At 39.0% G+C, this 24945-nt stretch overlaps 1 protein-coding gene across 5 annotated transcripts in view; it reads right to left on the bottom strand.

Moving 5' to 3' along the window:
• Positions 1-24945, bottom strand: part of USP24 (ubiquitin specific peptidase 24) — a 155658-nt gene that overhangs the window by 25018 nt on the left and 105695 nt on the right. For all 5 annotated transcript variants that reach the window (XM_070786468.1, XM_070786470.1, XM_019957388.2 and 2 more), the window contains 17 exons: positions 18440-18501; positions 16098-16289; positions 15020-15137; positions 12712-12856; positions 10102-10221; positions 9341-9466; positions 8614-8712; positions 7561-7643; positions 7040-7181; positions 6699-6818; positions 6071-6291; positions 5409-5533; positions 4218-4359; positions 3492-3642; positions 2422-2517; positions 1443-1546; positions 900-1013 (listed from right to left, as the gene is read on the bottom strand). In XM_070786468.1, coding sequence (XP_070642569.1) covers positions 900-1013; positions 1443-1546; positions 2422-2517; positions 3492-3642; positions 4218-4359; positions 5409-5533; positions 6071-6291; positions 6699-6818; positions 7040-7181; positions 7561-7643; positions 8614-8712; positions 9341-9466; positions 10102-10221; positions 12712-12856; positions 15020-15137; positions 16098-16289; positions 18440-18501 — 2160 coding nt within the window. The remainder of the gene's footprint in view (positions 1-899; positions 1014-1442; positions 1547-2421; positions 2518-3491; positions 3643-4217; positions 4360-5408; positions 5534-6070; positions 6292-6698; positions 6819-7039; positions 7182-7560; positions 7644-8613; positions 8713-9340; positions 9467-10101; positions 10222-12711; positions 12857-15019; positions 15138-16097; positions 16290-18439; positions 18502-24945) is intronic.

The following is a 24945-nucleotide window of genomic DNA, read 5'->3' as shown; positions in this document are numbered from 1 at the left end:
TGTGAGAAAGGAGTGGCATTTCTGAATTCCCTGTGGTCTGCTTTAAGGTGAGAGGTACGAGAGTGTATTTGTATGCTGACAGCAGTGACCTGGTAGAAAATTCTCGAAGATAAAGATGCTGGAATGATAAAGAACCAACTTCCTTGAGAAGCCTTGCTCATGTAGAGAGATTCATTTTGAGAGGCGAGAGGACACTTCTTCCATCCGATCAGGAGGAAAGAAGATGGGAAGAGACTGGCTGGTGTGTAACTTGTGACAGGGGATGGTGGGCGCTGCTGCTCATCTGCTAGACTTGTGCCTCAGTGAAGCCTGAGGCAAGGCCACTGGCTAGGGTGGTGAGCCAGGACAGCTGTGGCAGAGGGAAGGAGGAGGTCCCTGGGGATAAAGGAGCCTGGACACTGAGAAATCAAGGTGCTCGCTGCAATCCCCATAGGAATGTTGAACTCTCTGAGGATAAGAGAATGAGAGGGAGTAAGGTACAAACAGTCACAGTGATTGGACCATCTTGAAAAACAAAATTACTTTTTAACTACAGATACACAAGTAAATATACTATCACAGGTAACATACATCAAAAGATTTTTGAAAAAGAGTATTTTAGCCAGAATCCAAACATATCAGCAATATTGCGGTATTACTGTGCAGTAACCCAGGACTGCTGATCTTCATCTGACACCAGACTGTGAGTCCCTGAGGGGGCAGACTTGTATTTGAGAATCCTCTGAATGACAGCAGGTGTTCAAGACATGCTTGCCTCTGAGCAACTGGCTATCTGCTTAAAATTGATTCCAACAAGAAAAATAATTTCAAGTTGAAACACAAAGCGTTACAAGAAACTTCAGCTTTAAATCACTGGAAGAGAAACAAATTTCTTTCAACTACAAGATACTGACACTTACTTTATCAATTCTCGTCCTTCAGAACTAATAAAGTATTCAACTAGCCACTGACAAGCATCAAAACTTTTTGAAAGTAATGCTTCAATAGTGGCAATCCACTCTTCAGTGTCAACCCTTTAAAAAAGCAAAGACAGTGATGTTAGATAGCCCGGCAAATAAATTCATGGAGTGTCTTTCACTTTTAAAAAAATTTTTTTTTATTTTTCTCAGGAGTAGGGTGGAGGATAAGAATGTATCCAATGATTGCTGGACTAACACAGATAGTTAGTTCAATCCTCAGGTCTGGATATAACTTTCCCCAGGTTCTAAAGATAAACAGCATCTAAAACTTCTACCACAGTTATCTCTTTTTCTATTTTTTCCATCTTTCCTCCTGGATTAGAAATTCCTTAAAAATGTCTTCAGCATCAGAATGTATTAGAAATTGCCTTCAACTATTTAAAAGAATGTTTTGAATTTTTGAGTGTCTGAATTTATAAATTCAACTTGTTTAATTAATAATGCCTTTTGCAGAACAGACTGTGAAAACATAACATTTCTTACCTGAGTTTTTTCTTTGTTCGTAGATAAGTTTGAAAAAGGAATTGAATGGCAAGCTGTAAGCTAACCTTTGCCATGCAAGGATAGTATGGATGCTTTAATTTAGTCTGTGAGAGAGGGAGAAAAAAGAGATTTTTTTCCCCACAGTTTTATAGATTAATATGCATTGTTACAAACTGAGTAACAAGATCTATAACAATAATAATATATATGATAGAGTTAAATACTAGTAAGAAAAATAAAGCCAGTTTGTCATAGAAAATGTTCCAGTTAAATTTTAAAAAGATTAAGAAAGATATCTTGCATTTCTTACATGAAGCCTTCTCAAAATAGAGCCTTTAGACCACAAGATGTTAAGTAATCTACTAACAGACTAAGAAAGTCTTCCCCTTATTGGCAAACGGTGATCATGGTACTCTAGGAAAAGAAGCACTTGGAGACTACTAATGTCTGATTACAAATTATAATAATCAATCTCCTCACAGCACAATATCCATTTACATCACTTATGGCTATTAAATTCTTTACAAAATATAATAAAAGCACTTTAAAAACCCAAGAAGTGGAAAGCCACACTCATTCACAATCTGTACTGTACATTCTGAATACGGCCTGTATTTGAATATCACTCAGTAACTGACACATTTGTGAGAATTTTTTGGGCATATAATCTAAACGCTAACATGTAAGAATAAGGATAAGTCACTGAATGCTTTGAGCGAGTGAAAGTCACTCAGTTGTGTCCGACTCTGCGACCCCCATGGACTGTCCATGGACTTCTCCAGGCCAGAATACTGGAGTGGGTAGCCATTCCCTTCTCCAGGGGATCCTCCCAACCCAGTAATCGAACCCAGGTCTCCTGCATTGAAGGTGGATTCTTTACCAGCTGAGCCACAAAGGAAACCCTCTGATTGCTTTAGTGGAAAGATTTTTAACTATGATTCTTTCTAATTTCTCTAGTAAAACTCCGACTAGTACTTACGGCATTCAATGATGCTAAAGACAAAACAAAACTGAAATAATCACTACTGTACACATCTCTATTCTTCATAAACTTGAGGTTTTCATCTCTCACCATCTACAAAAGAAAAGTGTTAATTATTTTTAAGAAACAGGGTAAAATTATTCAATATGTAGAAGATATTTTTAGTGATAAGTTAGGGTAAAACAGGTTCATAAAATACTTATCTCAAGCTTTGAACTTTTTAAAAAGGAGAGAGGAAAAACTTTCAAAGATAAAGAGTTGTAAAAAGGTGAATTATTATTCATTAAACAACCCAATTCTTCTGGGAAATTCAGGAAAACCACCATGTGAAGGACAAGTGAATTCTAGTCTGTTACTTTGAGCGGAAAGGGACAATTAAGAGTTTTTCCAAATACAACCAACTCCATGCTCTCCATGTATCAGATGGCTTAATTTGCCTTTTTTTTTTTTTTTTACCAAAGACTTCATATTTCTCTTAAATTTTTTGATTCTGGCTACTTAGCTCTTGATTACTTAGTGTATAAAGTCTGGACAGGGTAATGGGACAGTCTGAATTTAAATCCTGGCTCTGTGACACTGGCAGCATTATTTCTCCCTTCTGAGCTTTCCCCCCTTTTCATCTGAAAAATGGGAATAAAACCTGCTACTCCACAAGAGTGTTTTAAGAATTAGGGATTTAAGCATGTAGCACAGGGTAGGTATTCAATAACTGATAATCATCATTGTTATTACTAGTTCAACTCAAAGGTTATGAGCCTTATTTTTCTTTCCAGATTTAATAAGTTAATTTCAGCAATGAGTTTCTGCACTGCCCACTCCCTCCCCCTTGCTTCCAGGGGGCACCCACAGCACACAGCAGGCCGGTGACAGTGCTCGTCAACCCCAAGTCTATAGCCACTTCTGTGACAAGGTGGGTCAGAGGACACTGTGCTAGGCTGTCGCTGTGTCAGAAGTTCTGGACACAGCTATGTCCACAAGAGGCTGGCAACAGTAGTTCTGGACCCATGAGATAAGATTCTGACATTTATCTGGGTTTTCTCCCTTAGAACTTTTTATACAGTTCTTACCTGGTATATTCGAACAGGCATTTTCTCCACAAATAGTCCTTTCTTCTCACCTTTTTTCACCAGCTTGGTTAGAATAGACAGTCGGTCATTGTTAGGCCTATGGGGCCGAGGAGACGACTGAGGTGAAATTTCTGGTGAAGATGGTGCTGACCTAAGAGACATAAATAACGTATTAAACATAAACTGTACAGTTTCCTGATCCAATGTATTAAAATGCAAATTTGTAGAAAATAGGACTTAAAAACCTTTCAGACAGTGCTGGCATGGTACTAGGTTCTGGACATAAACTGCACTCAATAAATGAGATTTTTAAAAATCTCAATTCTAAAATGAAATAATTTCTGTCCATGTTTCTAAATACAAAGAACTTCTTGCCAAGGAAGTAACCACCAAGGTTACTTCCCAACTTGCCAAGGTAGCAGTGAGAAGACAGACAGGGGACAGAGGGATTTCCTTACTTACTTTTTAGAATTTCTCTTTAGTTTAGCTAATTCCTGGAGGAGGAAATGGCAATCCACTCCAGTACTATTGCCTGGAAAATCCCATGGACAGTGGAGCCTGGTAGGCTACAGTCCATGGGGTCGCAAAGAGTCGGACACAACTGAGCGACTTCACTTTCACTTTCTTTCACTTAAGCTAATTACCTTTAAATACCAAAGAGCATGCTCTAAAGATCACAATATCACCTACTGAAATCACAGCAAACTACACAGAGGAGAAACTCACAGAGAGAGGTCCTCGGCTTCCTGACGTACAACGCTGACTCGACTTTTCTTTGGTAACACAGGGGAGTTCTGATCAGACACCCTTTGGTAAAAGAGCATGTATGCGTTCCAGTATCTTCGGCGTACATCAGTATAGGGGTTCGCTTCATAATGAGACAACAGGAAAAACTCTTTGTAAATAAAAAATTTTCTCTTGACAATTTAAAACACAAATCCAGCAAGTAAGTACGTACTAAATTCGTTAGATGCAAAGTGCAAGTAAAGTGCGTGTCTTTTTAGAGTGAGACTTAGTCACTCAGACGGCACTCCAGGGAGGCAGGGAGTAAGGGAGCTGTATGGTAATGGAGTAAGGGAAAGAAGGTAAGCTTTCCCAGGCAAGCTGAAATGCAATCAAAGGGCAAGTCACATTTGAAAGTAAATTCTGAGGCACAGGTTGGGGCTATAATTGGCCTCACTTAACCATTTCTGCACAAAACAGCCAAATCCACGTAAATTTTGGCAGAGACACTATATTCAGCTGAGAAAGGTTGCTACCTTTAGATACATGACTACCATGGTCTGGTATCAAGATCTAATATTGTGGATCTCACACAGGGGAAAGTTTTAAATGCCCCTAGACTATTTTGCAGTCAGGTATAAAAAATGCAAAGGTTTCTTCAAATAGTAAATTCTGATGGATTCTGTCAAGTACTTTTATGTTTTTTCTTCTGGGGGCAGGGGCTGTGGAAAGATTCGTTTGCCACACTAACAAATACAGCTTTAAAAACACAGGTGCTAGTAATATCTTTTCTATTAATCATATACCTCTATGTAAGTGAAAAGGAAACTTGAACATTTTAGTGGACAACTACTTCTTCTGAAACTACTTTTAAGGTTGAAATTCTTTCAAGTTGTTCTTTAATATTCATTTCTCACACTTAACTTACTCCTTACCCTAGGAATGTTGTAAAGAATCAAAAAAATTAAGAAAAATTTTGTAATCAGCTTGAACCTTCTCACTCTGGCTATCAAGGAGTTTGTGGATCTATATGGCTAGAGCAGCTGTAAGTAAAAAAAAATAAATAAATAAAATTGGTTCTATTTTTATATAAAAAATACTGCTTTCAATTTGATAGTAAAGTACCAATAAAAATCAAGTAACTTCCAAGTAAAAAATAAAACCAATGGAAAATATACATTTGTAAAAACTTACTTTGATCATAAACTTTTGGTCTATATTCTCCTCCAAAGCATTCATACTCCAGGGTCTCATCATTAAGGTCAAATTCTTCTATAACTGTGTCATTAAATTTATACCACTTTCCTTTTCCACATCCCCTAGAGTGCAGATTTGATAAAACAAACATGAGGTTAAAAAAATCAAACTTCCATCCCTAGCATTCATCTCTATGTATTGTCTATAAATATAGACAGTAATTACCATTTGAAAACACCTAAGAAAAACATAGCAAAAGTTACTTCAATTTTTTAAACAACTTTTCAGAATAAAGGGATAAAACAGTTGCAACAAGTTTTAAAAATCCAATTTGGGAAATAAGATCAAAGAGCAATGTGAAAGCTTCTGCTCTACCTAAGGGTAAGTGTGAGTAACAGTAGAGCAGAGGGAGCAGAAGACAGATAGAGGAGGGCAAGGGTGAAGGAGGGATACAGGAGGATGGAGTCTGCACAGAAAAGACACAGGGGGGCGGGAGGGGGAGCAGGGGAGGGACGCAGGAGGGGGAGCGGGCAGGGGAGGGGCACAGTGGGGTGGGAGGGGGAGCGGAGGAGGGGCACAGGAGGGCGGGGGAGCAGAGGAGAGGAAAAGCACAGCAGGAGAGCCTGCTGGAGGGGTGGAGCGGTGTGAGAACCGCTTACCGCCTATCCTTGATGAAGGAATAGTAGTGGCCCGCATGCGCCTGCCCACTATGTACAATGACACCCACAAGTTCATAGTTTTCTGTGAGGGCAACTTTTTTTCGTGGAGATCCTCCACCTCCTTGATCTGTACTTCGCCCGTTTTCACCAACTTCGGAAGATGAATCTTGGCGAGCCATTCCTGAAACTGTGTAAGGCTCCATGTTTAGCATCCAGGGAAACTATTTAAAAGCAAAAACAGCACATTAATGACGGTTGTCAACATACAGGGCCACACCCACTGAAATCTGCACAAACAAGAGGGATGTGTTTTCCTAATTTAAGCAAGGAACACCCTCCAGCTCAAGCACACAATCTCAGAGTGGCTCACAGGTCTGGGAAAGTATCAGTAGTCTCCTGTTTGAACATTAAGGAAAGGCTTCCTCTCTGTCACTAGGATGCCTTCTAGATATGAAGGTTATTGTCCAGAGATCTGCCTGTGCCACTAGCAGCTTAAGACATGGGGCTGTGTACTTCTCAGAATGCTAAGGTTTCACATTTTAAATGAAATTTGAAAATACAGAAAAGGAAACAATAAAGAGAGTGCAGTAATAATGGTTATTTAAAAAATTAGGAAAACAAAAGTTACCCTTATCTGTTCATCGTATTTAATGGAGCGTCCACTCTCCCAGTCAAATCCAAATCTCATCAGATGAATGACCAAGACACTAGGTAACGATTTAATACAGGTCCTTTTCACTGTTGTTCTCTAAAGAGAAGCAAAACCCAATTATTTCCATGGAGATGATAAAACATCAAAGTAATTAATACAGAGGTCATTGATTTGTATAGGACTTTCCCATCTGTGTGAACACAAGTCATGACACAATCTAGTGGAAATAACAACAGGAGGTTAAAGCTGATCTTACGTAAAACATAAAATATGAATAACAAATTAAACCTATTTTTTAAAAAGGGCAAATGTAATACCTTTTCTTTACACTTTTCGCAGTAATATGCATTACTTCCCTCGAGAACTTCTCCTCTAACAAACTGGTCCAAAGAAATTTCCAAACTCTGACAGGAAGTAACTCCTAGATTGAGAGCCATGAAAGTTTCCTCACGCTCGTATCTTGAATAGCAAACAACAGGAAAACCATGATCAACAATGGAATGAAAAAATCTTGAAAGCACCACAATAATTGAGACTAAACGTAGAACTACATTCATAATCAGTGTAATTAACACATACCTTCCCTCATCCTTCTAAAAGTAAACTACCAAATAAAAACGCCAAATTTTGACCACTTAGAACTGCTTAAAATTAAGAATTTCAACAAAGAAACTTTAGAAATGAAGCCAAAGAAATTTAATTCAAAAAACATATATACATCTATTAGGAGATATATTTGCAAGCCTCTCAATGAATAAAAAATCTACACCATATTAGAAGAATTATTCAAAAAAAGGATGATGGTTATTTTTTTGATGTCAGTGTTATTTTTACTAACCTGTGAGGACAGTCTTTACAGATTTTCTGATCAGAATAGATGCCCTGAAAGGTATTCTTAAAGATTTGGTCTCTCCCCATTTTCTGTTGAAATACAGAGTTAAAGTTTCAGTCGACACCTTTAGAACTTTTAGGTTGTTTATACAGAATTTTATTTAGACCTAAGCTAAAGCATAGATTTTAATTTACCCAACAAAATACAATTAGTCGGCTTGGTAGTTTAAGCTGGGAACTAATGAAAGAGTTACAACCCGGAGACCCACTCTCAGAGTAACGTAAATAATCAGAAGAGGAAGAGCAGAGCTGTCGGCCACACTGACACAAGGACGGCACTCTCCGTGACCGTCTGAGTCCTTCTCCCCTTGCCACAGTTACCACGCTAGTAGTGACTCTCCATGATTTCTTCTTTTTTCGTGTGCATAGAATGCTACAAATTTATAAGTTATTTCATTTTGGGCCCCCTGCAGTAGAAGCAGGGTCCTAACCACTGGATCACCAGAGAAATCCCTGAACATTATTTTTTTTTTAAAGAAGCAGGTAACTTGTGCCTTGTGATGAGAGGAGAGGTAATGCTGGCAGTGACGGGAGGCTGTCTGTGTCTTAGAAGGCGACACCACTTAGGAAGTTTGCGACGGGTTTCACTGGGTAGAGGGAGGAAGCTCTGGGTCACGTAACCACAAACGACTTCTGAGTCTGGTTCTTTCACTCCCTTTGACAAAGCAAGACAGCTCTGTGCGGAGCCAAGGGTTCACTGTTGAGAGCAGCACTGCTCTGAGGCAAGGTTACTTCGATGCAGACACATAGTGTGTAGCTACAAATAGTTATTATTATGGGATATAGGTTAAGAACTATATGCAAGTGTCAGATGAATTAAGAAAGTAAATCTATAATCTATAGTGTTCTGTATATTTTGATATTCAAACCCAGATGAAATGAATTACAGTTGTGGTGTTAAAAGATAATCACTTTCTGATTTGTAATCCCAAATTCTAAAGCACTGTTCTCATGCTAGACTTTGAGAGAAATGAGAGGGAAAAATGCAAATTTTTTCTACCTTGAGATACTCATCCATCTGATCGATGAGACTGGTGAAGAATTCATATGCATCCTGCTGTTCTCTCACATAAAGTTCTTTGTTCCACATCTTGAAAATCTATGTAACAATTAAATACATTGTTGAAGGAAATAGCAATTTCTGAATATGGTAGAAAAGGAATGCGAGAAGAGTCTTTAAATGCTTCTAAAAATCAAGTTCACTACTAGGATATAAAAGTTTTTACTGATGTGAGATTAGCTTGCATTCAGCCATCTATGTTTTTCCACAGTCTCTTTATAATAATAAGTGTATGAAACCATATAGGGTGAGATTTAAGGTCAAGGAACAGACAGTTTCTTTCTTAGAAACTATCCAACCTATGGGGGAAATATAAGGCAAACCATAATACAGCAATGCTTTAAAAGATATTCTTTATTTAGAGGTATTAGTGAAATTGGCATATGTTCAGAGGAATAATTTGAACAAATATTTCAAACAGATAAGTAAAAATAAGGGGAAACAGCCCAAACAATTAAGACTAGCAAATCTCTAGACATTATATAAATGACTATTCTCAACATTCTAACCACTTGAAGAAGAATGGTAAAGATATTTCTTTTATAGGTCTTGCCAATGGCATTAGTCTAGAGTTAATAAAGAAGAGACAGTTATCACTAGAGAAAGAATGTAGCCACATTTCAAATAGCTAACATCTTTCAACCTAAAGAGTTACTGGGTGAAATACCTTCCAAAAGTTCTCAGGTACATAGTACTGCAGTTTGCTTTCCATCAAATGCCCAAAGAGAGACTGCACTTGGTAGAATACACTATCATCTGGGTTGTCCGTGTCATCATCCACTGAAAGTAATGACTAAAAAAAAATTAAATGTATTACATTAGAAATATTCAACCACTTTCAGAAAACCTTGATTTCTATACTCCAAGTACCCACACTGTTCTTTCAGAATGACATGTGTGTTTAGCTGTGGCTACAACTCTGCGTATGTTTAGCTTCAACACTTCTAGCTAGTATAATAATGAACAAATCATCTCTGAGCTTCCGTTCGGTTATGAAAAACTGAAACCAATAATACCAGGATCTTTACAAGAAATAAGTATGACACAATGACACAGAATATTCTCAAAACTATTTACTTCTATATCATAACCTACTAGTAGATTATTACAAAGTGCAAATGATAGAGTCTAAATATTTCTAAACAGAAGAAACATTAATAGCTTTGTGGGATAGAATTTGAGAATAATTTTAGGAGTTAAAAAATCACATTAGGTCAAATTCCTCTGTCAAACAGGCAGTATGAGACCTCAGCAGATTTATAAAAGTTTATGACTATGAACAACATCATCTATACAGACTTCAGAAGCTACTACAGAATCTCTAATTAGGTCTAGTTTTAGTAAACCCCAAAATGCAATACATGAATATGGAACAGTTCTCAGGCATACACGTTTATGAAACTAAACAGAAAAGAGGAAGGAAATCACCTCTGGGAGACCAGGTTGCATATACAGCTGCTGGAAGACGGCATTCATGTAACACGTAGCACCACCATTCCTCAGCCCCACAAACCCTGAGCTGGACCTGCTATCCACAGGGGGAAGGTACTAGGAAAGAAAGTAGAAACCGCAGAGACAGAGTTAGTATCTTGGTCACTAAGCAGACTTCCTCACAGCTATGTCAGATATCCCAGAGGAAAAGAGAGAAACTTGCAAATGTATCCATCCGGTGTGTCAACAAACTATGGTAGCAAACCCATGTCCACAAAGCATCTCTACAGATACAATGCAGTTCTAAAACGACTATCTTACTGTTTCCATTTAGTTCCTAAAATACCTCCCATATATGAAGCATGTGTTTGCATATTCACTATGTAGTCATGCATTTAGTCACTTCATTATCATTCAACAAATACTTCTTTAGAGTACCCTGAAGCCAGGGATATGAGAGAGCAGAAATATATTTGGTCTTTGATCTCAAGGAGCTTACATTATATAGTAGGGTAGACATTAATTAAAAATATTGATACATATTTTCAAACTGAGGTAGTACTTTGAAAAGTAGGAAGGGTTCTGTGAAGCATTTACTATGAAGAATCCTAACATGTGTGGATGGTCAAGGAAGGCTCATACTCCTTCTCTTACTTTCTGAGAAGGTAACATTCTTCTACTGAATTTCCTCTAATAAGCATGCAATTAAAAAAATATGTAAATACTGTAGCATTTTACTTAAGGATGTTTTGTAACAATGCAGATTCTAGTACAGTGTTTTTCTAGGTAGAAATAATTTAGAAAAGGCATCCTGAATAAAGTTCAACATGGCCCTTCTCCAAGTGAAAAAGGATGCTGTAGTGACACACTCTGCAATGTGATTACAGTAGAATCTGGTGCGAATGCTATGACCAGAACCATATTTTATCTGCATGTATCAAGTACCTGGATCTATGTAATAACTAACAAACTGACAAGACCCTGGAGGTCTTCTGGACTGAAAGGAATTGCTGAACATCATATACTTTTCATTAACATTCAACATATACTTAGAGCAAGGTGATTTTTATGATCTAATTAACACTGTAATTTATTTGTAGTCCAAAGTACAGATTAAAAAAAAAAGTTGCAAAACAAGGAAAAAACTGGTTCATAACAGTGCTAAAACTGTATTTATATGACAAATATTTTCTTGATTATGCTGATATAATGTCTGGCTTACTAAAGTAAGATTGTCATTTTAACCTGATTATTAAATGCATGTAAAACTTAAAGATTGCATAAAATAAGCATCATAAACTCAACAGTTCATACCAAAACAGCTCCCAGTTTACGCACGCATTTCACTTTGCAAGCACTATCGCCTCTATTTAGAACACCTGTTCTCACTTCTCTCCCTGCCTGCTTCACAGTACTCAGCTCAGGCGTTCAAAGGGGTGAGGCTGCCTCTGCATGTTCGTGGAGGGTGCTTAAGTGTCCTCCTGCTCCTGGTCTGGTGCTCCAGGGCATCTGTCTGCAGCTCGTTTTCCTCTTGTAGATGTTGACATGGCTTCTCCTGTCTGAAATGACTTTCCCACCTTGCCTCAATTGGCTCACTACTGTGAAGGGCTCTATTTTAAATGCTATAATTCCTAAGAAGTGTTCTAAAATACCACCGTCTGGTGTCAAAGTGCCTCTGTTAGCAGAGCATTCAGGATATACCTCTATCTAAGGGCTGGACTCACATCTTCATTTTTGAACTCCAGAAGCCTACAGCGCCTCAGTGCGTGGTAAACTCAATAAATCTTAGTTGAATTTAAGTGAATACAGACTAGACTGTGCCAGAGCCAGTGTTTGAGTTTGTAGCCCTAGTGCCTGTCACGGTACCAAGCTTAGTTTCTCAAAAAATAGGCTGAAATGCTAGTTTATACTGTGACTAATTATCACTTAACTTAAAAATGTCAAAAGTCAAATGTCAAAAATGTCAATTTTTGACAAAAAATTGTCAAAAATGTCACAGTCAAATGTCAAAAAATCCCTTTTTTTGGGACTTCCCTTGTAGCCCAGCAATGAAGAATCTGCCTGCCAGAGCCGAGGACATGGGTTCGATCCCTGGTCTGGGGAAGATTCCACGGGACTAGTGGCAACTGGGCCCGTGGGCCACAACTACTGCTCTAGAGAAGTCAGTGCTCTAGAGCCTGTGAGCTGCAACTACTGAGCCCATGTTCCACAACTACTGAAGCCCACGTGCCTGGAGCCCGTGCTCCACACCAAGGGAAGTCACTGCAATGAAAAGTCTGTGCTCCGCAACTAGAGTAGCCCCCACTTGGCCGCAACTAGAGAAAGCCCTTGTGTAGCAACGAAGACCCAGAGGAGCCAAAAATAAGTAAGTAAATAAAAAATAAAAATTAAAAAGTCTTCTTTTTAATTAAAAGGGTGCCATTTAGTAATGTATTAGGATAATACACTATAGATTATAGCTAATTTGAGTATGTGAACACGATAAGCAAAGGAATAACACTGACTTTCTTTGTGACTAGGATAATGCAAGCATAGTTTTAAAATACTATGTTTAAACAAGAGCTCATTCTAAAAAAAATTCAGTGCATCAAGGTCTAGAAAACTTACATCAAACTCCTTAGTAAGAGCAGGATCAGGTTGATGATGCATAGAAAGTAGTTCTTTTGTAATAATTTGAAGATTTGAAGGTGAGCTATCAGCCAGCATGACAAGGACTTCGTAGGCTGCCAATCGGCTATTCACTGTACTACACCTAAAAACAAAAGACACAAGTGAATTTCAACAGTGAAGAGCTTACTTAAGTCGCTTATTAAATTAAACCAACATTTGAAATGAAAATACAAGCGGTGCAATCTCTAAAACAGGGGTAAGTCAGAACCCAGGAATCTAGTGGGAGGTGATCAGGTAACAAAGGGAGAGACCATGAACAGAGGAAGGATGATTATGATTTAGAGCTAAATATCTTCTTGCCTGATGATAAAGTAGCAAATCTTTCCACTACAACTCCAGAATACTCTTATCTAAGGGATGGATTAGCAAGAATATAAAGAGTCTGAAAACTTTACCGAAAAATAACATGGAAACAACTATCTTTCAATCAAAATAGGTAGGAAGAAAAGTTTTTGTAGATATGAAATTCAAATATCTACATGGCAGAAAGCTATACAAATCAGAACAGATGCCCATAAACATCAAGGATACTAGTCAACTTTCTATTTTGCTGAAAATGTGGAGACAGAAATAGCTTGCCAAGTCAGTGTGTTTATAAAGTGACAGTGAAAGATAACTAGCAAGCATTCTGCAGGAAACCAAAGGCTTCTTTACTACTCCCCTTTAGCAGAAATCATTTGGGGGATGGACAGTAATTTCTCACTGTCACCTAAGTCAACCTTGCATTTCTTAGGAGGTCGCAGGTTAGGAAGGATACACAGAAAAGAGGACATCCAACCTCTGAGAGAAACAATTATGGAATGGAGTGTAGGAGATGTGTTCAAGAGGGAGGAGGGGCATGGAGATCAGAACTGCATCAGGCACTGAGGATACAGGCCATGGACCTGGCACTATCCTCTGCTTCTTAACTGCCTTGCATTTCTGGGTTGCAAAGGACAGGTAAAGAATGAATAGAAGGCACCATTATATAAATCTATATATACATTAGGAAGTTCTTTGTTGGTATGATACAAGAATAGTATTACTTGTGAAGAGAGTTTTTGTGTATTTTAAATCTCTTGCTGGCTTTAGAATTTAGGTGGGAAAAGGCTGTGAGTCACGGTGATAAATGAACACCATTCAGTACACCAGGGAGCAATGAAAGAGTGTTTCCTTTTCTATTCAAGGTACTGTATATGATTTAAAATCAACTCCTTGTTGATGGATGTATTACTTTTATAATAATAAATACAAATGGAAGGATTCATGAAAAAAAACATTTCAATGAAAACTGCTGAAGATTTGTTTTCTCTGTTCACTGAAAACTGAGATAATCACGTGTTTCCACTGCTTTAACAAAAGACTCTCGCAGACCTAGCACCAAATCTTCCCGAACAAGACTAGGGCAGGGGTAAGGACTGGGGTCACAGTGTGAAGGACACCCCGAGAGTTTTAATGAAGATTACCTAAAACAGATTTTGCTAACAAGGAATTTCTAGATAGAGATATATCTATACATGATAAGACACCTCTTAAGAGTTCATAAAATATTGCTTATTATGCCTTGCCCATTTCAATAATTATTGAAATTGTACAGGAATTTTTTTCACTGGTTAAACACCAAATCCTCAGTTTCTTCAGGATTACCTCAATTAACTCTGGTTTTCATGAGAAAAGAACAAAGTAAGTTAGGTTGAGAGCAAATAAGATGGCACCTTGTAGCTGGGTCCTCCTCTCTCCAAGAGCAGAAACAGCACCCATGCAGGGTCAAGACTGTGAAAGATCTTCCAAATTTCTACCCATAAAAACTGATACAAAATTGGATTTTAAAATTACCACTGTAGTAAATCACTATCAGTTTTAATTATCAGGACACAGTCAATACTCAGCAAATTGCAGGGTTCATGCACTAAAGCACCAACACTTTTCTCCTCACAGAATCCCTCAAGACTCAGAGCCTAAGTTACTCTGGAAGCAATTCTTAAAACCTCAGTTTCTCTCGGAATTTGTTACTGATCAAGTTAACATTCTTACTCTTCTATCCTGATGATGGTATCAGTACTAGCATACTTGCTCAGCAATACTGTGTGCCAGTAGGCTTTATCCTAAGCCCCTTACATGCATTTCTTTACACAGAGAGTAGTATCTTACAAGCTACACACACTCACAAGATGGAAGACAGACTCCAAGTTAAGAAAATCTTTTTGGACTAAAGTTTCGAATTAGAATTTTTACCAAAACTGAACACAACGTGCATTTTCCATACTTTGGATGAAAGTCCTGTTGACTGATGGCGGCACTGCCAGCTGGAGAATGACTATTTAAAATAATTCTAGAAGCTCGGAAAAGGAAGTCATCTAACAATGGTTTAATGAGTGATGAACCTGGAATAGAGCATAATATTCATGTTGAGGATGAACACACATTTAATTCAAAGATCCTGTCTTGCACTTTCATATCAGAGCAGCAAAGGCTCCTGCGGCCACCCAGTGGCAGGACACTCACTCTACTTGATGCTTATTTTTTGAGCACTTACAGTACCTGGCAAAGCTCTGTGGGGCAGCAGGGTGGGGATGGGTGGGAGAGTCAGGGAACAGGATATAAAGACAGACAAGTGCAGCTACCTTCCTTTAAGAGCTGACAATACAGTGAAAGGAGTTACACTTTCACTTAAGGAACATAAACGCCAAGAACACCACAAGGCAGATAGTTTGGGTGAATAATGTACTTTACTCTGGGCATAGGGGGAGTCCACATAAAAGGTCTGAAACTGTAAAAATCTTCAGGCAAAAATGATGCCCCCCATCTCACCCTGGTTTAGGATCACTCTTTTCTATGTATCCCCAGTAGCCAAGAAAACTTTTATAGAACTTAGTTTGTGTGATAGAAGTGATAATCAACATTTTGATTTGTTTTCTGAATGTAATTTATAATACTGAATATGCTTTTACAAATTATATATGTATCCCACCACCCAGGGGGTGGTGGTTGGGGCCTGCCTCTCCAGACAAGAATAATCTGTAAAAGCGGTAAGATACACAATGGACTATATTTTACAAAGTATGTAACTGTAAAAAAGAGGAACATCTATGATTTATTATTTTTTTGTTACGTGATCCAACTATTTTGAACACTATAAAATTCTCCATATGGTTTAATGACACAGATAGAATACACCTTATATTGGTTATCCACTAAAATTCCAGACAATCTCCTATTGTCTGAAGGGTCGGTTCTCTATGGAACACTTAGCACCTGTCTTATGTTCCCAATTTCACACAACACTATGGCAATACCTGAGCACTGAGGTACTCTGTCACATGATAAGATGAAGTAATAATTACCGAGCATTTCCTTTTCTGCCCCACAGAGTGAAAGAAGGGTCTTGATGAGCCGTAAGTGTCCTGCCAATAAGATGTTGTCTGCTTCACTGGTCTCACACTCAGCTGTGCGATTGGGTTCAAAGTTTTCCAGCCAGGTAATCTCATCTTCAAGCATGGTAGCTGGGCTGATTCTTAACTGCTCCATTTCTGAAGCTAAGATAGAAAAACAAGACAAAACAAAAAACACCCCATCTTGAAGAAAGAAGAATTTCTTTTCATAGAGTCAAAATCCTGAATTAAAATAATCAAGCAGAGACAAGTCTCAATCTTTCATCTCACAGATTAAAGAAATCATCACTGATGAATAGCAACTGCCCAGGGGACTACGAAGGCTCACACATGTCTGTTCCTTCCCTGCCTCCTCCTCTCAGTCACAGATCAAATGGCCCTGAGTGCATCCTCTGTGGGTCATGGTGCTCATGCTGGGGATACAAACTGAAGGGGCCAATCCTTGCTCTGAAGAAGCTCCTGTCTGGTGGGTGTGAGCAGATGTCCCAGGCAAGGAACCCTGCCTGAGTAGGAAGTGGTCAGTCAAGGGATGAGAGGAACGCCAGTGGTCTCGGAGTGTTACCTACGCCTAGGGAGTGGTGAGCTCTGTGGAGGGGAGGGGTCCACAGCGGGCGGCAGGATCCAGGCTTCCAGACAATGAGCCAGCCTTGAGAGAACTACTCTGCTCTTTCGAATTCAGTATTTTGCTTTCTCCTCCAAACAAGGATTGAGAATAAGATTCCATAGTGGAAGCTGGGACTAGCAGGGAGAGCGGGAGTGATCAAACTCTCTTCTCGGTGCACTGGGGCCACAGGCACGCAGGGCCCCGTGGGGTGAGATGGAAAGATACTTCAGGGGACACTGCATCCTGGTTTCCTCATTCACAAAATGGGGCTATCACCTACACTGCAGGCTGCTGTGCGTAAAGGGCCTAGGATGGGCACTGGCATAAGACAATACTCCAAAAATGGCAAAGACTGCTCACTTCAAAACATATTCCCACTCTGCCCTCAGTATCAGTGAACGGATCTTGGATCCCTTACTCGATGGCTCAATGGCACAGAAAAGGCCTCCACTAATAACCCGTTCATGCATTCTGAGGATGTGCGTGTCCAGTCAATTCATGAGTCCAGTTCTCAAGCAGCAAAACGGAATACCCTAAGTCTAAGCCACAAAGCAAACCTTTTTGGGCTGCTGCCTAATTCAACACCGGAAGCTTGGTTGAAATATGCAGTGCCAGGCTATATGGACATGTAGTCCATTCACTTCTCTAGACAGTATAGGTCTTACTCCTGAATTAAGACACAGACTGCATTATCTCAGGTTCCAACAAAACCAATGTCACCACAGTGCTCAGAGTACTCTGTCCTCAGCTTTTGAGGGGCACTCATGAAATCCAGGATGGTGTCTGCTTTAGAGATGCTGCTGAGGTTTCTTAGTCGCTCTCCCTTTATGTGTCTGTTATCTGAAGACCTTTGTGTTAAGTTTCTTTTAGGTTCTGTGTTTCTTTTGAGAAACCATTCTGTTTCTTCCTCTAGGGTATTGAGAACAACCGAAGAAATGTGATTCCCTTTTTACTTTTGTCCTCCAGGAACTCACAACCTAATTCTGCATATATACAAGGTATTTTTTTAACCTCCTGAGCTTGACATTCTTTTCCAATCAATGCTTTTGTTGATCCTGAATTTCATTTTATTTATATTTATTTATTATAAATCTTCCCTATAAGATTTGTGTAAAGGGTAGGAAATAAAATTAACAAACTCTTGATTGGAACAACTAAAATTCAGAGCATTCCAAAACGTACTTGCATTATATAAGAGTAAGTACAGATGATTAAAATCTAAACACTCCAACAACAGTGTTTTTAACAATGATATTGCAAGTCACCTAACACTAAACAATTGCCTGACTTCCATCACTCACTTCTATTACTCTCAACATATCACAACAGAGCTTCTTCCTTCTTTCCTTCAAACCTTCCAAATTGTCAGAATTGACTGTAATGGAGAGAAAGACTCTTCCTAACAATTCTGTATCAGTGTGATTAAAATATGAGCCTGTGACAATTTTTAATATGAACAAATCTCAATAAGTTAATGGTTGGACATATTATAGAGAAGAGCTAATTGGTACATGGGGTTATATATTACTGTAAAATATTTTCAAGAGAATAAAATTCAACTTCAAACAATAATCATAAAATTGTTTATATCTCAGATATATTAAGTCAGATTTAGAAATGTCTGTTTGGCTTTCTTTTCTGGTTCTTCTCAACCCCTTCCCTGACATAAATCAGTTAGACATCTACTTACTTGTCAGATCATCTAATAATTGGCACCTCAGATCAAAATACTCCATGCACTGGGATAACAGTCTAAAAAATAGATAGATTTGAATTATTAAAAAGAGGCTAATTTGAAAACAAAAAAAATTACTTATAATAAGTTAATGAAACAGATGAATAAGATAATTTTCCTAAGCATAAAATAACTACATTAATTCAACTTAAGTATTTCAGCAAGACACACACTAGTGATTTTACTTAAACAGATATAGGAATAATAGTGTAAAAAGAAGAAACTTACTAAATCTATCACATTTTGTAATGATGCACACACTGCCTGCATACATAATCCACTAGTTACATTCACTGTTCAAATATTAACTGATACACCTAAGCACCTACTACATGCTTGGAACTGTTTTAGGGGACCAATGAACAAGAAACAATGAAGACAGACAACAGATGAAAAATACATACATATGTCAATTGGTGATAAGAGCTAAGAAGCAAAATAAAGTGGATAAAAGAAGAACGAGAAAGGTAAATTCTTTTTTCTAAGATGATCAATGAAGGTTTTTTTTGGCAATTACAGTAATGAAGAGCACAGGTTTACATTTTAAAGTCAGGCGGACCTTACTTTTAATCCTGGCTCCACTACTTATGGCTCAGACAGTAAAGAATCTGCCTGCAGTGAGAGAGACGTGGATTCGATCCCCTGGGTTGGGAAGATACGCTGGAGAAGGGAATGGCTACCAACTCCAGTATTCTTGACTGGAGACTTCCATGGACAGAGGAGTCTGGTGGGCTACAGTCCATAGGGTTGCTGAGTGACTAACACCTTCATTTTCCACTACTTAATAGTTGGGTGTCCAGGGATGATGTATTTCAGTTTTCTTAGTTTCCTGATTTCTAATGCTTACCAGGGTATTTGAAATAGACGTGCACACATATATACAAACAGAAAGGGCTCAAGAATGCACTAATGATGACACTACAAATGAACCAAGAATTATGATTATTAATAAAGTGGGGATAATAAAACTGCCAAACTTATTTGGCTACTGAGAAGATTAAATGATAAATATCTGTAAAGAATTTAGCATACTGTGAGCCACATAATCAGCCCATAACTGCTATTAACATCATTACTATACCTTATACTTAAGCACAACAGCTTATTACTTGGAAATGGCTTACATATTTCAACTAAAGATTCACTGAGCTTACTAGTTAACAAAAGGATCATCTGATTTTAGAAAACTTTTAACTAGGAAAAACTGGAATACTAAAGTAAAAAATGTACAAGGGCAAAAAAAAAAAGAAGTTTCTATAACTTTTAATCCATGACTTTGTCAGGGAAAAATCATTCTCTGAAATTTGGCTTTATACTATTAAGAAGAATTACTTTTCATTACAGTGACTGGACTGAACTGAACCGGAAATATATAACTAATATCTAATTTAGGTTAAATGGGGTCAGCTGTAACATAACTCTAAATTTTAGTTAACTTTTTAACTTTAAAGTCACTCAAAATTATCTTGTCTCAGCAACCAAAATCTTAATTTATTCCTTATTTGTAAATTTATAAAGTTAAAATAGGTTAAATGCTTCAAAACAATATTTGAGACTTAGATATGTGGGCCAGGAATCTCCACATACGAGAGATTATAAGAGATTATAAGATTGTACTATGAGCAACTGTATACCAACAAGTTGGATAACCTAGATGAAATGGAAAATCCTTAGAAGCGTTAACACTTCAGAAGACTGAATGAGGTAGAAACAGTGATTGTACACTAACAAGAACACTGAATCAATCAAAAACCTATCAACAAAGAAAATTCTTGGACCAAATGGGTGCACTGGTAAATTCGATCCAACATTTAAAGAAGAATCAACACCAACCCTTCTCAAACTTTTCCCCCAAAATTGAAGAGGAACACTTCCTAGCAAATCTAATTTGGCAGTAACATTTAAAGAATTAAACACCGTGAACAACTGAGACTAATATCTGGAATGCAAGGATGGTTTGAAATACAAAAACCTACCAATGAATATCCTACATTAATAGAATGAAGAGAAAAAAACCCCACATGATTACCTCGATTAACACAGAAAAAATGACAAAATTTAATGCCTTTTCATGCTACAATCACTAGACAAAGGAGCATAAGAATGAGAGAAAATATATGCAATTCATGTATGTGATAAGGGATTAATATTCAGAATACATAAAGAACAACCACCAAAAATTGAAAACCTAACTTAAAAATAAGAAAAAGACTTGAACAGACATTTCTCCAAAGAAGATATACAAATGGCCAATAAGCACACAATGATATACAAAATCACTGATCACTAGGGACATGCAAATGAAAACCCCAAGGTGCCACTTCACGCTCAGGGTGGTTGTTATCAAAAGCAAACAGAAAACAAGTGTTGGCAAGAGTGTGGAGAATATGGACCCTTATACATGGCTGGTGGGAGAGGAAAATGGTGCAGCTACTGGGGAAACGATGTGGTGGCTCCTCAAAAACATCACACACAGGACTATTACAGGACCCAGCAATTCTACTGGGCATATATACACAAGAACCATAAGCGGGACTCAAAGTGGTATCCATATACTCATGGTTGATAGTAGCGATATTTACACTAGCTAAAAGATGAAACCAAACGTCCACCTGTGGGTGAATAACTCCAGAAAGAACGAAGGGATGGAGCCAAAGCAAAAACAACACCCAGTTGTGGATGTGACTGGTGTTAGAAGCAAGGTCTGATGCTGTAAAGAGCAATATTGCATAGGAACCTGGAATGTTAGGTCCATGAATCAAGGAAAATTGGAAGTGGTCAAACAGGAGATGGTAAGAGTGAACATCGACATTCTAGGAATCAGTGAACTAAAATGGAATGGAATGGGTGACTTTAACTCAGATGACCATTATATCTATTACTGTGGGCAGGAATCCCTTAGAAGAAATGGAGTAGCCATCACAGTCAACAAAAAAGTCCGAAATGCAGTACTTGGATGCAATCTCAAAAGCGACAGAATGATCTCTGTTTCCAAGGCAAACCATTCAATATCATGGTAATCCAAGTCCATGGCCCAACCAGTAATGCTTAAGAAGCTGAAGCTGAATGGTTCTATGAAAACCTACAAGACCTTCTGAGAGAGTCATTTCCTAGGCAGGTGGATAAGAAGTCTAGGGGTCCCCAAGGAGAGAGGGGTCTGGAATTCTCAAGGAGGAAGGAAGGACAAACTTTTTTTTCCCCTCTACATTCCATAGGATTATATAATAATAATGTATCCTGCCTGAGGACAGTCTCTGGATTAAACCTTCTGGCTAATCTTGTTATCATAAAATGTAAATTATGGGAGCAGGTCTGGTGAGGTCTTTACAACCTCCAGACATTCTTTGGATTCACTGGAGAGTATATAACTCCACTGCCAATACTAGCAAGGGGGTACTTTTTCTGCCCCCTTCTGATGCCTGTCATAAGCTTTCTCTATCTCCCTTATACTTTAATAAAACTTAATTACACAAAAGCTCTGAGTGATCAAGCCTCGTCTCTGGCCCCGGATTGAATCCTTCTCCTCCAGAGGCCAAGAATCCCAGCGTCTTTTTGTGGTTCAGCAACAACCTTTCATCTTGGGGGCTTGTCCGGGATTCTTCAGGACAAGGTAAGGATGCTTGGAGCTCTAGTTCTTTGTTCTCCTAGCGAACACGTTTTCTGCTGTACTTTCCTAACGCTATGGTGTGCTGGCGTGAATGAAATAAACGCCCTGTGCGAAGCAAGTGAGGAGCCTGCTATGCGGTTCCGTGGTGACCTCATACGGCTTATGGCAGAAATGTGTCGGGGGTTTATACCGACCTGCCAATGCCAAGCAGTACCCAATGTCTCTTTCAGGGACTGACCAGAAATTGGCAAAGCATGTGGACCGAACTCTCCTTTCTCGGTCAAACTTTTCAGTCTCTGTGACCATTTCATAACTCTTTGGAAATTAGAAAAGTGAAAGAAAGTGAAGTTGCTCAGTCGTGTCCGACTCTTTGCGACCCCATGGACAGTAGCCTAACAGGCTCCTCCATCCATGGGATTTTCCAGGCAGGAATACTGGAGTGGGTTGCCATTTCCTTCTCTAGGGGATCTTCCCAACCCGGGGATAGAACTCAGGTCTCCTGCATTGCAGGTGGATTCTTTAACCAGCTGAGCCACAAGGGAAGCCCAGAATGGAAATTAGAAGCATGAACTTAATCTGTCAGATCACAGATTTTCAAGGGACTTGTGATCTATGCTGTTACTGTGTACTATAACTTGGGTCCCAAATTTGGATTGGTAGTCAGGAAGCGCCTAGCCTCGATAGGAATCGAAAGTTTGGAAGTTAGATGGAGTTTTAGCTACAAGAGCATCTCTGAGGTTAAAGGTTACTCAGATTGGAACTACAATCGGTTTTTTTTCCTTTGGTAACGCTGGCTCTTAGTGGACCAGAGGAGGCTCTTATATTGGTGTGGTGACTCTTGGAAGGAACATCTGTTTTATGCTCGTATCGGCCTTATTGTGGTCAGGAATATACTCAGGGTTGTGCACAGGCACTCAGGTGATGAGAATGTTTCCCCCAGCAGTCTTAGCCTGGGAGGCATTCCAGAAGGTTACTCTCATTGTACCCGAGGTGGCATCAGAGGCAAGCAAAGTTTTACTGGTGAGGAGCTGGACATCAGTCAGGGATGCCGTCAAGTCTACCCCTGATGCATCCCCACCCCGTCTTGGTGGTAGAACTGGTAGGGACGAGTCTGTGGCCTGCGTCAGTAAGGGACAGACTAAGTCCGACCAGGAAAGAAAAGCTTTGGTGTAAAGTCTGTCTACATCCCCATCTAGAGCAGGGAGGGATGCCTCCGGTAGAAAGAGGGCACTGGTCGCTTTTTTTCTCTTTTACAGATGGGAGTTAACAATTCCAGCTGCACTCCTTGGAACTGTATCCTGAAAAACTGGGATACATTTGATCCCCAGGGCTTAAAGAAGACACACCTGGTCTTCCTATGTGATACTGCATGGCCGCAGTACCCACTGGAGGATGGTGAACGGTGGCCGGTTGGAGGGTCTCTTAAGTATAATACTGTTTTACAATTATACTGGTTCTGTAGAAAACAAGGGAAATGGGTAAAAGTAGCATATGTGCTGCCCTTTTTCTCTCTGAAAAATATACCAGACTTATGTCCTAAGGGTATAGATTTGGGTGTGACTCCTTCAGCTCCCTCCTGCCCTCCTACTTTGCTAGATGAGATGGAGGACAGGAGACAAAGAGATAAAGAAAAGCAGGTTTCTCCAATCTATCCCTGGGATCATATGTGCAGAGCAGTCAGAGAGACTGAGAAACAGCCACACAAGCCGCTGCCTCTTCATGAAGCACCCATGGGGATAAATAATCAGTCTATGAGAGTTAATAAGCCTTTTTCTTGTCAAGAAATACAAAGAATCAAGGAGGCTCTTGGAGACTATTTAGAGGACTGAAAAAAATATATTAGAGCTTTTAAAGGTGTTACTCTGCTTTATGACCTTACTTGGAAGGATGTGATGTATATCTTGGGACAAACGCTGACTCCCGACTCAAAGACTCGAGTTTTGGGAAAAGCAGTTGCTTATGGAGATGAATGGCTTGGTAATGAATCAGTAGGGAAGAGGGAAGATGAGATAACGGCCCTCCCCACTGGGAATCAGGTGGTTCCCAACTATAAAACCAGAATGGGACTACAACATGGCTAAAGGAAGATGGGATCAGAGTCATTTTGTCAGATGTATTCTTGAAGGACTCAGGCAGGCTTGTGCTAAGCCTTTAAACTATGGCAAATTGGCAAACATAGAACAGGAGGAGAAGGAAGCTCCTGGTAAATTCCTAGATAGACTGAGAGAAGACCTTTGCAGATTCACTGAGATTGATCCTGAAAGTGAAGAGGGAAAAGTGATCTTAAAGGATAGATTTCTCACTTAGTCAGCTTCAGATATCTGCTGTAAGCTATTAAAACGGGAGTATGGACCAAAAAGTTGGCTTAAAGCTCAATATTCAGAAAACTAAGATCATGGCATCTGGTCCCATCACTTTATGGGAAATAGATGGGGAAACAGTAGAAACAGTGTCAGACTTTATTTTTGGGGGCTCCAAAATCACTGCAGATGATGACTACAGCCATGAAATTAAAAGACGTTTGTTCCTTGGAAGAAAAGTTATGACCAACCTACAGCGCATATTAAAAAGCAGAGATATTACTTTGCCAACAAAGGTCTGTCTAGTGAAGGCTATGGTTTTTTCAGTGGTCATGTATGGATGTGAGAGTTGGACTGTGAAGAAAGCTGAGTGCCGAAGAATTGATGTTTTAGAACTGTGGTGTTGGAGAAGACTTTTCAGAGTCCCTTGGACTGCAAAGAGATCCAACCAGTCCATCCTAAAGGAGACCAGTCCTGGGTGTTCATTAGAAGGACTGATGCTGAGGGTGAAACTCCAAAACTTTGGCCACCTCATAAGAAGAGCTGACTCACTG

Source organism: Bos indicus, chromosome 3 (assembly GCF_029378745.1).
Source record: "Bos indicus isolate NIAB-ARS_2022 breed Sahiwal x Tharparkar chromosome 3, NIAB-ARS_B.indTharparkar_mat_pri_1.0, whole genome shotgun sequence".
In the NCBI taxonomy this organism is placed as follows: Eukaryota; Metazoa; Chordata; class Mammalia; order Artiodactyla; family Bovidae; genus Bos; species Bos indicus.
The sequence above is the reverse complement of the archived record's forward strand: the minus strand, read 5'-3'. Positions and strand labels throughout refer to the sequence as shown.